The sequence below is a fragment of the Pundamilia nyererei genome, unplaced genomic scaffold (assembly GCF_000239375.1).
Source record: "Pundamilia nyererei isolate P.nyererei 1_Seehausen unplaced genomic scaffold, PunNye1.0 scaffold00002, whole genome shotgun sequence".
NCBI classification, from domain to species: domain Eukaryota; kingdom Metazoa; phylum Chordata; class Actinopteri; order Cichliformes; family Cichlidae; genus Pundamilia; species Pundamilia nyererei.
The window spans coordinates 746,543-757,102 of record NW_005187403.1 but is presented as its reverse complement, the minus strand read 5'-3'; the positions used below and the strand labels follow the sequence as shown (position 1 = coordinate 757,102).

Below are 10,560 nucleotides of genomic sequence, written 5' to 3'. Positions count from 1 at the left end.
GTGTGTGTGTGTGTGTGTGTGTGTGTGTGTGTGTGTGCGTGTGTGTGTGTGTGTGTGTGTGTGTTTCTGACTAATGGGTTTAACAGCAGATGGTTAACATCCACTTTGGCCATTTGCTTATTCTTAAAATTCCCTTATAGTCGTGCTATATTTAAGAGATATTTTTTTCCATGTTGTCAGGGTTACCTTTGGATGTAGTTTGAAATTTGAATGTTAGTTTGATCACTCAGGGTTAAGTGGGCGACACACATGCCTCAAGGCCACCACAGAGGCTAGATTCTATCCCAGGCCATTTCCTGTGTGCTGTTCTCCCTGCTTTCTCTCTCTCTTTCTCTCCTTTCTGTCCTGTTCAACACTAAAAGTTAAATGTACAAAGATACATTTTGGAAAATAACTAACTAAAGTAAAATAAAAATTAGTCAGATAGTAGAAGAGAAGATAAACTTCTTAATGCCAAGTGCTCTTGGCCCTCTTACCTTGAGTACCTCTCTCACAGTCATCGTCCTGCTTCATTTCAACTCACTGTTGCTGACTTAGAAACTTTGCCATAAAACTTTTTAAGCACCTAGCTAAAAGTCTATAGGTAGTAGACTACTGCTCTGCAACAAGGATCTTGGTCTCTAAAGATACAAAAAAAAAAAAGTAACAAACCTTCTGCTGCCTATAGCGTTTTCTCTGCCTTGTTATTTTAGGTAGACACACAGTTGATTTCACAGCACAGCCATTTTCTTTACCTAGTGTTTAGAATGAATTTGTCAAACAAATTTGCAGTTTTAAAATCAGACTTTGGTCACATCACCCCACCTCCAGCTTTAACAGCTTTAAATAAAGGCTGTTGATCACAGCCAGAGACTGGAAGAAACAAAATAGCATTTGGGACATCTCACAGTTTAGCTTCAGTTAAGATGTTCTTACAAAGTGACTGACAAATGTGGACCCTGTGATCGTTCTTGTATTTGTTTTTTTTCTTCTTCCTTCAGCTCCAGGCACCGGCATTAAGACAGGCGGAGCACTTAACCGGATCCTGACATCCAGTGAGTCAGTGTCCAACCTCTCCGACCCAGATTCCACGAAGAAGAACAGAAGGGAGCTAAGGCTGGGAGACCGAGTGCTGGTAAGAGTGACTGAATCCACTGTGACGGCTGGCGTTAGGGCAGAATATCAGTGATGTAGACATGGAGCCTCACAGAAAAGTTTATTGCTACACTACTCAGTGCTTTTTTTCCCCTAGGGCTGCTTGTGTAAATGTTTCAGGTTCGATAAATTGCTTGCTTCACCTTGAATAATTCCACTAGATTGAAGCCGTTATTGTAAATAGAAAAAAGATAACATTTTTAGATAAAAATGAATTTGCATGAATTGTTTTGTGTGTAGGTTGGTGGTACCAAGGCAGGAGTGGTGAGGTTTCTCGGAGAGACAGACTTTGCTAAGGGAGACTGGTGTGGAGTCGAACTAGATGAACCTCTAGGCAAGAATGATGGCGCTGTAGCTGGAACCAGGTAAAGAGCACAGACAGATTTTTAGTTTTATTTGCATAGCAAATTTACAATACTCTGAGCTCTGTCTGTAGTACATATGACAGAGGATAATTGCATAGTACAACCTGTCTCCTCCTCAGGTACTTCCAGTGCATGCCCAGGTATGGCCTGTTTGCTCCAGTTCACAAGGTGACCCGAATTGGCTTCCCCTGTACCACCCCTACCAAGGCAAAGAGCTCACGGAGGAGGTCCATTCTCAAAAGAAGCCCCAGCGCTTCCTCCATCAGCTCCATCAGCTCCGCCACCTCCTCAATCAGTGGGAAACCCAGCCGAGCAGGACTGGTGAGATATCTGGTTAATCTGCGTGGTGCATGATTTAACATCTGCAGTGTGATTCACGAGTGCTTGTGTCATTTTTACAGCTGACAGAAACGTCAGCTCGGTACGCTCGTAAGATTTCAGGCACCACAGCCCTGCAGGAGGCTCTGAAGGAGAAGCAGCAGCACATCGAGCAGCTGCTGGCAGAGAGGGACCTGGAGAGGTGCGAGGTGGCAAAAGCAACCAGCCATGCAGGAGAGGTGCAGCAGGAGCTGACTCTGCTGAGGAAATGCCGGGATCAGGTGAGACACGTGAACAGTTCAGAATTTCAGAATAAATAAATAAGAAAATGAAACAATATCACATTTTGAAAATGGTATCAGTAGGTCAAACAAAGTGTGGTCTGTCACCAACATCTAACAGCTTACTTGTGATGTGTGCACTCATGTTAATTCTGTATGCCGCAGTACGCAGTGGAGATGGAGGCCAAGATGGATCAGCTGCGGTCGATGGTAGAAGCAGCAGATAGAGACAAAGTGGAGCTGCTCAACCAGCTGGAGGAGGAGAAGAGGTGGCTGACTTGACTTTACCTATAACCAGCTCCATATCTATATTCTGGGACTTAAGAATAGCTTAGCATGATAAGCAACATTTAGGCAAGAGTGGGAAGGAGTTCTTTCGAGGATGACTGGGGACAAAATATGGAATTACTAGATCTATAAAAAGCTTGGTTTTATAGTACACTGGTACCCAGGGCAGCTGGGCCAAAACAGTAGTGATGTGTTGCCTCTTCATTGTACCCTTTTAACTTCTAGCAGCTTTGTTTTGAATAAATTTTAACCAGGAAAAAGTATAATAAACTCACTAATACCTATATAGTACCTTTTTAAACACTCAAAACTCTTTCTGCTACAAGTCTCATTCACCCAGTCACACACAAATTAATTTTTACAGCGCTTTTATCTACACCTAAGCGCTTTCTCCCATTCACATAAGCAGACTTCATCCATTTGATCCACTGGGGGCAGCTTTGGGTGCAGTATCTTGCCCAAGACAGCAGGAATCAAAGACTGATCTATCACCTGGTTGGTGACCTGCGACCTCACCTGAGCCACAGCCTAAACCTGTACAAACCTATACACAGAGAGTTACATCTTAGTCCAGCTGAGAGGTGAGACAAGCATGGGAATCTTTTTCTAAGTCCTTAGGAAATTAAACTTGCTTTAATTTAGCAATTGCTTTTACATAGTAAAAGCTTTTTAGCTGTAGTTTGTGCATATGTCAACAGAGAATCAAGCACCCATTAAGGTTTTAACAGAGCAAAGATATTAGCAAAATAACTTTAATTTTGCTGTATATTTAGTTAAGATAAATTTTTTGCCATTTAGGATTTGCTGTCTTCTAAATAGTCAGTTTTTTCCGGATGAGCACTGTCAGTTGTAGCAGGTAGATCATTCTGATTGTCATCCACATGACAACGATACCGTCTGACCTGAAATGCATACTTTGGAAATGCCTCATTTAATACAAGAGGGAGAAAAAGAGCAGCATCCTGTTTTCACAGAGAAGGTTCTCTCTTTGAAATAAGAAGGCTGCCAGAATGACTGGCAGTATCAGCTTGTTCCAGCTCTTCAGTAAATCTGTAGGGTTTTAATGACTGAGCCACTTGTGTGTTGTGATTTTAGAAGATTTTATTATTGTCCCTGTTTGACAGGAAAGTGGAGGACCTACAGTTTCGAGTAGAAGAGGCATGCATCACCAAGGGAGACCTCGAGGTAAATGTGGTTACATAATCCGATTCTCAATTAAACATGTTCTCTCACTTGTCCTATTCACCCGAGCTGTCTGCCTCTCACTGATCAGGCTGATACTTCTTTAATGGAAGTCTGGTATGATTTATTGACTCCAACCAAGATGAATAGTTTATCATCACTGTCAACTCGGCGTTCCACTGAGTGACATGTTAGTTTGATTTTCACTGTGATTCCTGACTCTTTTTAATTCACAACTTAGGATGACACCATAAAGCTGATGATCATTTTCTTCCAAAAAATGAGAAGTTGATTAAATCAGACTTGCTGCATAATGTTTTTGCCTTTCCTGCACTCTATCAATCATTTACTTTTTTTTGTTCAGACTTGTGTTCTATTCCTGCTCTTTTCATTTATTCATCTCAGATTTTTCTACCCATCTGCAGCACTTAAATTACCATTACTCTCATCATCTGTTTGTCCACATGTCTGTGTTTGAATGCCGCTTTTGTCTTCACTTTTTTTTATGCCTTCATCGTGCATGTCTTTTCTGCATCTTTCTCACTCCCGGATTAGTCTTGTTCAATTGCTTCATGAAATGGAAACAAAAGTATCTGAAAGAAAGAGATGATCACAGTAACTAACTCTGGATACTCCAAACAAAAAAGCTGAAATGCTGCAAACCATCAGTGCTTTTGTACTTCCTGGTCTTCTCTTTAAAGTCTTGCCTTCTTTCTGTCTGTGGCACAAAGCTGGCAGCTCAGTGTTCGCAATGGTGTTTGTTTTTCCTCTCTTCCTGCTCTCTTTTACTAACAGACGCAGACCAGGCTGGAGCATGTCCACATAAAGGAGCTTGAGCAGAGCCTGCTCTTTGAAAAGACCAAAGCTGAAAAACTCCAGAGGGATTTAGAGGACACTAGGGTAATTCTGGCAGTTGTAGTGCCACAGCCTTTTTCCCCCGCTAGACTTAATAATCACAACTGGCATATACTGAAGGAACTGCAGCATGCAAACACCATGCAAATTGTCCACAGCCCTGCAATAGGGACATTAACATTTCATCTGCTTTGAGCTTTCCAGATAACCCATGTTTATTGTTTATACTAAACAATATACATATGTGCATAAAGCTTTATTAAAGGATATTTTTTGGAGATTATGGTTCTTTAGACTTAGTTGGCTTTAAAGAATAAGGGTGGAATCCTTCAACATTTTACTCCTATCAACAAATCCCATGAAAAGAGCAAAATCAAGCATTTTTGCATGATTTTGTCTCAGAAAATAAGCCATCAACATCCTCCACTCTATATCTCGGAGTGTCCTTGAGCAAAGTACTGAGTCACAAAACAGTGTGTCACAGCTGTGTGAGTGCTTGGTAGCTAGAAAAGTGGTGTAAAATGCAGTCTGTTTGAGGATACTGCCTTGTCTTTACCAGTAACATTATTACTCCTGTAGATGTCATCCTTCACAATAACTCACTGATGCATAGCATCAAAGAAACAAAGGATCAGTCAGTTGTTTGCACAGATTTGCCTTTAATCACATTTTTTCTTTACAAACTTTACAAACTAACAATGTAGAGATGTCAAAAATATGTTGCTTTGCTTCATATACATTTTAATTCCGAATATTGAAACCAGTTCCGTGCCCTATCATTTTTATTCTGTAAATAAAGGTGTGTGGGCGCGATTTCGCAACAATTTCAGGACAGTTAGCTCATTAAATCGGTGACGTTGTCCTTTCCCATATGTAGCACACAACAGGAGATAGTTCACTTCAGATGTGCTCTTATGACATGAACTGTTATGTTTGGACTATGTGATAGAGTATGCAGGAGGTGTAAACAAACATTATCAATGTAGGGAGCTGACAGATGAAAGTATACCTATTATGCTTATTGTCAATGTCATGTAATTATTCCGGGACTCTACTAAAGTAGTTTTGCATGATTCAAAGTTGAAAATAATTTATATTTATTTTATGCTGGTTCCTGTTGCAACTGGTCACTGTTTGAAACAATGTTAACAACTGTTTTGGTGTCCTTCTCTTTAAACCCAGCTTTTGTGCTCCTCACAAACCTTCTGTTTTAGACTGGGGGTCTGTACCTGAAGGCCCTGAGATGATCATATTTCAGATATCTGATGTCTGAAACCATCAGAGCCCTGGAGAGCAAACAAATAGTATGTGTTTGAGCCTTTCACTACCTGACCTTTTCATGGGACTTGCTGACCTTAAGATAAATGTAGAAGACTCCCATCCTATGTCTTTTAACCTGAAGCTTTGACATATTTTTGATGAGTCAAACGCTTCTGTAGAAAAGCAATAAATTCCCATTTGGACCAGGTCTTCTGCTGGTTGTTGGAACTTTGCTGCAGATCTGCCACCTCTCTGTCCAGTGGGAGTGGAATTTTTTCTTATGAATGAATGTTTGGTTTGTTTTAGCCAGTTGTATAGCCAAAGTTCTTTGATGTAATCTCTCTCTCTGTGCAAAGGTCTTAAGCCATCCCTCATCTCTTTATTATTAAAACAAGTGCAAACACACATGCAAATCCAGTATATAAGGCAAAAACAGAGTTTAGAGCATTCTTACAAGCTTTAAAGCCAATATTTGGTATGACCACCTTTATTCTTCAACACAACCTGAACTGAAGTCTTCAGGAATATTTCTCTAGGCTTCCTGAGGGACATTCTAAAGCTCTAAAAAAAAAAAAAAATTTTTACATTTTAAGATGGTCACACTGCTTCAATATTGTAATGTTGAGTTCTGAGCTATGGGGAGGCCAAGCCGGGACTCATAGTGTTCCAGTGTGTGTGTGTATTGCATTGACAGTGTGTTTGCCATGCTGAAAAATGTTGCATTGCCAATCAGATGGTTTCAAAGTAGTATTATGTGGTGGATCAAAATCCATTTATAATTACATTAACTTTGACAAGATCTCCAACATCACTGGCTGAAATGCACCCCACACCGTGACAGAACCTCCACCATGTTTTACAGATAGGTACAACAGTGAGCATTGCTTTCTCCTGACCTCTTCTGTATGTAATATCAAGGTTTTAAAATTTGGATTGATCACCATCCAGAAGTCCAGTTATTGTGTAATTTACCATACTTAAACCTTTTCCTTCTTTAAGAATGGCTTCTTGACAGTCACCCTTCCATTGAGACCATTTCTGATGAGGATTTAGTGAACAGTAGATGAATCAACTGAAGGGGCATATGCATCTCTCAAGTCCTATTTTAAGTCTTTGCTGGATTTTTTTCCTGCTTCTTATTGACATGACATTCAGATGCGTTACTTCTACTGTAGTTTTTGGGGCTGCCACTTCGTCCTTTCTTCTTTACGTGTCCATTTTCCCCAGAACATTTTTTTTAACGAGACTATGTACATATCCATATGCCAAGATATAAATATATGTCATATGCTAAGGTTTAAACTAATAGCTTTTTGGGAATCACGTTGTTTCAGTAATACAATTTTATGCCTATCAAACTGTTATTGTTGGCAGTTTTTATGGGTTCAGGTAAAGAAATTGAATAAATTGTGTTTTTGTGAAAGATTGCTTGGGATTTCCTTTGAAAATGGTGAGGTACAAAGAGTTGACTGAAAATGTGGGCAAAAGTAGGCAGAGTTCAAAGAAGAACTTTGAAAGACCTCCAGAATGCCTGGAGAAATATTGCTTAAGACCACCTTAAAAAGATCTAAGCTAAAATCTAAGCTTTGGAAGGTTTGGAAATGAGGGTTGGCTCAAGATTTTTGTACCTGTACTGTATAACGAAATGTACAGAGGCTACTTAGTTTAGCTTAACATAAAGAATGTAAGCTGTCAGATGACACAAAGATTCAAATAACTGAGTATGTATTCATTTCTACTCCTTGGTGCATTTTGGTATTTCTTTGTACCGCAACAGGCTATTTAATACCTACTTGGTTCAGCCACAATTAAATAGCAAAAGTGCAGATTGTTACAGGCTGTAGTGTTCATAACAGTAAATGTCATTCATTATAGGGCTTATGTCTAACACATTAATGTAAGGGAGAAACATTGTGATATGTTTTACTCAATTATATGTCATATTTAAAAATACATTCTTTTAAAAGTACAAATAAACTGATATTCAGTAAACCTTTACTTCTTAAGGCCAATAAAATAACCCATTTGATGTTCAGCATGACTATATTTTCTATTATCCCCAAGATAACGTCCATAATATACTTAACATTTATTCAGTCATGAAAATAAATACATTTGCCAAACAGGGGTAAATTGCAATAGCTGTAGTTGTAATAACCATTCTGTGGTGTCTATAACAGGAAGAAAATTCAGCGGTTCCCTTTAAAGCGCCATATCTTGAATATGAAGATTTCATACATTTCGACACCGCATTTAACAAGATGATAAAGTTGCAGAAATCGTCATAAACAGCAGCTTTTAGCTGTTTGACTGTGGCTGCTCCATCACTTTTTTCAGTCTTTATGCTAAGCTGCTTGTTTTAGGTTCATGTCATGTCATGGTGACATATCTTACAGATTCTGTCTAATTGATTTCTGACCCAAGTAGGCTAAGTAACCGTAGGCTCCCTAATTAATTAGGTAAGTATGAAAAAGGAAAATGAGGCTATAAATTAATAATTAAATTAATGTGTTTCCCTTACTTATGCGACTGTAAAGTAAATGTCTTTGCATTTTGGACAAACCAAGCAAATGATTACATATGAGCAGGCACTACTCATCTCCTCTCTCATGCCCCCTGTCTCCTCTTTGCCCCATAACCTCCTCATGACTCTGCTTTCTGCTGTAGGTGGCCACAGTGTCTGAGCGCTCCAGGATAATGGAGCTAGAGAGGGAGGTGGCAGATCTCCAGCTCAGGCTCCGGGCGTCCCAGCAGAAGGAGGATGCTGTGTCTCTGTCACAGCAACAAATCAGCAGCCTCAAGGCACAGGTTCAGTCTCAGGAGAAGAAGGTTTGTAGAAAGCACCAGAGAATTCTTGACTATGGTGTTTTGTTCAGCGATTCCTGTGCCACAGCTTTATAAGAAACATAATTGCTTGTTGAATGTGTTAGTCATCATTTATCATTATTATTGAAATTGTTACATGATTGTAAAATCAGAAGAACTGGTATAACACTCTTCATTCAACCCACCATCTAGTAAAATGTGATACTCTGTGTGGTCTGTTACTGTGATGATGCATAATTTATGGCTCTATACAGATATACATGTGCATGTTTTCTGGTTTATACTGTGTGCTTCGAACAGATCAGTGAGCTGAGTGTTGACCAGGAGAGCAAGCAGAAAGAGCTTCAGTCTGTACAGAAGGATAAGACGTCTTTGGAACAACAGCTAACCAGTCTGGTAAGAAGGAAAGAGACTCTGGACATAAATAAATACAATACACATGTTCAGAGAAATGACAATGTACTGTAGCCCATCTTTGAACTTGTATACTTTACCTGTCTGTCAATAATAATGGCTTTTAAAGTGATACATCTAAGAGAACGTAGACGAACATAGCTCTTTGTTATGATAACTCACATTTACATTATTTTTTACATTGGTCTCAATTATTAATATCTAACTTATTGTGAACTTTTCAAGCAAGTATAAAAATATAAAAGGCCTAAAAACATTAATAGAAAATTATTTAAAATGTACAGGTTGGCTGACATAAAAGCAGAGTGTTGTGTTTTTATTGTAATAGCGCTTATATTCTTCTATTCTGACACATACCTCACATATTATAATAATTTAAGAAACTTAAAATGAATAAAACTAAAACAAAAGGAAATAATTTTAAAGTAGAAACCATAGAACTTAAACAAAAATGAAAAAAATCAGAGAGCATTATTGCCAATAAAATAGCTGTCATAATGCATTACAAGTCAGAAACAAATAAGAAGTACACAAAATGAGTGAGTAGGTGGAGAAAGACATAGGATTTGTGAGGTAAGGAAATTATTAGATCATCCCCAAAACAACAAAACTGCAGGCTTGGAGATTGAGGAAACAAACCATCTATAAGAGAGACAGTCATGCATAACACTACTTGTAGTCTGGATTAAATACAAAAATCATTTGAATAATCGTATAAATTCTTGTTTTCTCAGTACAATTATTGATTTAAAAAAATTCTTTAGACCCTCCCTAACTTGGTAAAAATGAAAATTAAAAACTAGTGAGGATTAAACTAGATTAATAAAAAAATAGATGCAAACTCAAGACAGTGTGAGGAAAGTGTTACACATTATTGAACAAATTTAAAAAAAAAAGAAAAAGGAAAAAGTTATTCTACTCAGTTTGAGTGCTTTTGATTGGATTGACTGGGATTTTCTTAATCTTGTAATGAACATATTTAGTTTTAGTGAAACATTTGCATCCAGTCTGTGTATTCTTCACTTACAGCATGGACAAACGTTAATGGCAGTCTGTCTAACTCCGTAACATTACAATGAGACTGCTTGCTCAGCTAGCCCATATTTCTGTAGTAGGTGAGGAGTACAAATCCTGAGTTTGAATCAGTGATGCAAGATCCTAGATTTGGGCAGTGTGCATATTATTCCATTGCCCCTGTGTGTAAGATTGTTAAAAAGTGCCAGCTCATTCATTTTAGAAACTTGAGCCAGACATATCGGCTTGACAAATCAAACAAAGGTTGAAGTAAACTGTCACCCATCTAGGCTTGCTGGCAGGAATGTTGATCATGCCCATAAATTTTGACTGGCACCTTTGTCCTACCTGTTTGGAAGGAAGTAACAACCATTATTTCTTAAGTCTTGGGCTTTAATGTTTGTAGAACTTGGTTAGATCTTAGATCTTGGTTATAACCCTGATGGACTAAGCAGTGCTGACAAAAATAGCTTCTGGAAGCAGCATGCAAACAAGCCATTACAAGACACTGGCTTCAGAAATTGTCCTACTGCCACACTGTCTGTTAATATTTTCAAACATATACATTATATGGAAGAAATTACTTCTATACCTTCTTACTTCTATCTATCTATCTATCTATC

General features: G+C 38.5%; 2 protein-coding genes across 2 annotated transcripts in view; both read left to right on the top strand.

The window, feature by feature from the left end:
- LOC106456127 (CAP-Gly domain-containing linker protein 1-like) overlaps positions 1 to 198 on the top strand; it is a 4,870-nt gene extending 4,672 nt beyond the window's left edge. Inside the window, exon 4 of the mRNA XM_013909047.1 lies at positions 181 to 198. Coding sequence (XP_013764501.1) covers positions 181 to 198 — 18 coding nt within the window. The remainder of the gene's footprint in view (positions 1 to 180) is intronic.
- A 51-nt stretch (positions 199 to 249) lies between these two features.
- clip1b (CAP-GLY domain containing linker protein 1b) overlaps positions 250 to 10,560 on the top strand; it is a 39,859-nt gene continuing 29,548 nt past the window's right edge. The window contains exons 1-10 of the mRNA XM_013909044.1: positions 250 to 271; positions 981 to 1,114; positions 1,375 to 1,499; positions 1,619 to 1,820; positions 1,901 to 2,098; positions 2,264 to 2,367; positions 3,511 to 3,571; positions 4,364 to 4,468; positions 8,351 to 8,512; positions 8,810 to 8,905. Of these exons, the coding sequence (XP_013764498.1) occupies positions 250 to 271; positions 981 to 1,114; positions 1,375 to 1,499; positions 1,619 to 1,820; positions 1,901 to 2,098; positions 2,264 to 2,367; positions 3,511 to 3,571; positions 4,364 to 4,468; positions 8,351 to 8,512; positions 8,810 to 8,905 (1,209 nt within the window). The remainder of the gene's footprint in view (positions 272 to 980; positions 1,115 to 1,374; positions 1,500 to 1,618; positions 1,821 to 1,900; positions 2,099 to 2,263; positions 2,368 to 3,510; positions 3,572 to 4,363; positions 4,469 to 8,350; positions 8,513 to 8,809; positions 8,906 to 10,560) is intronic.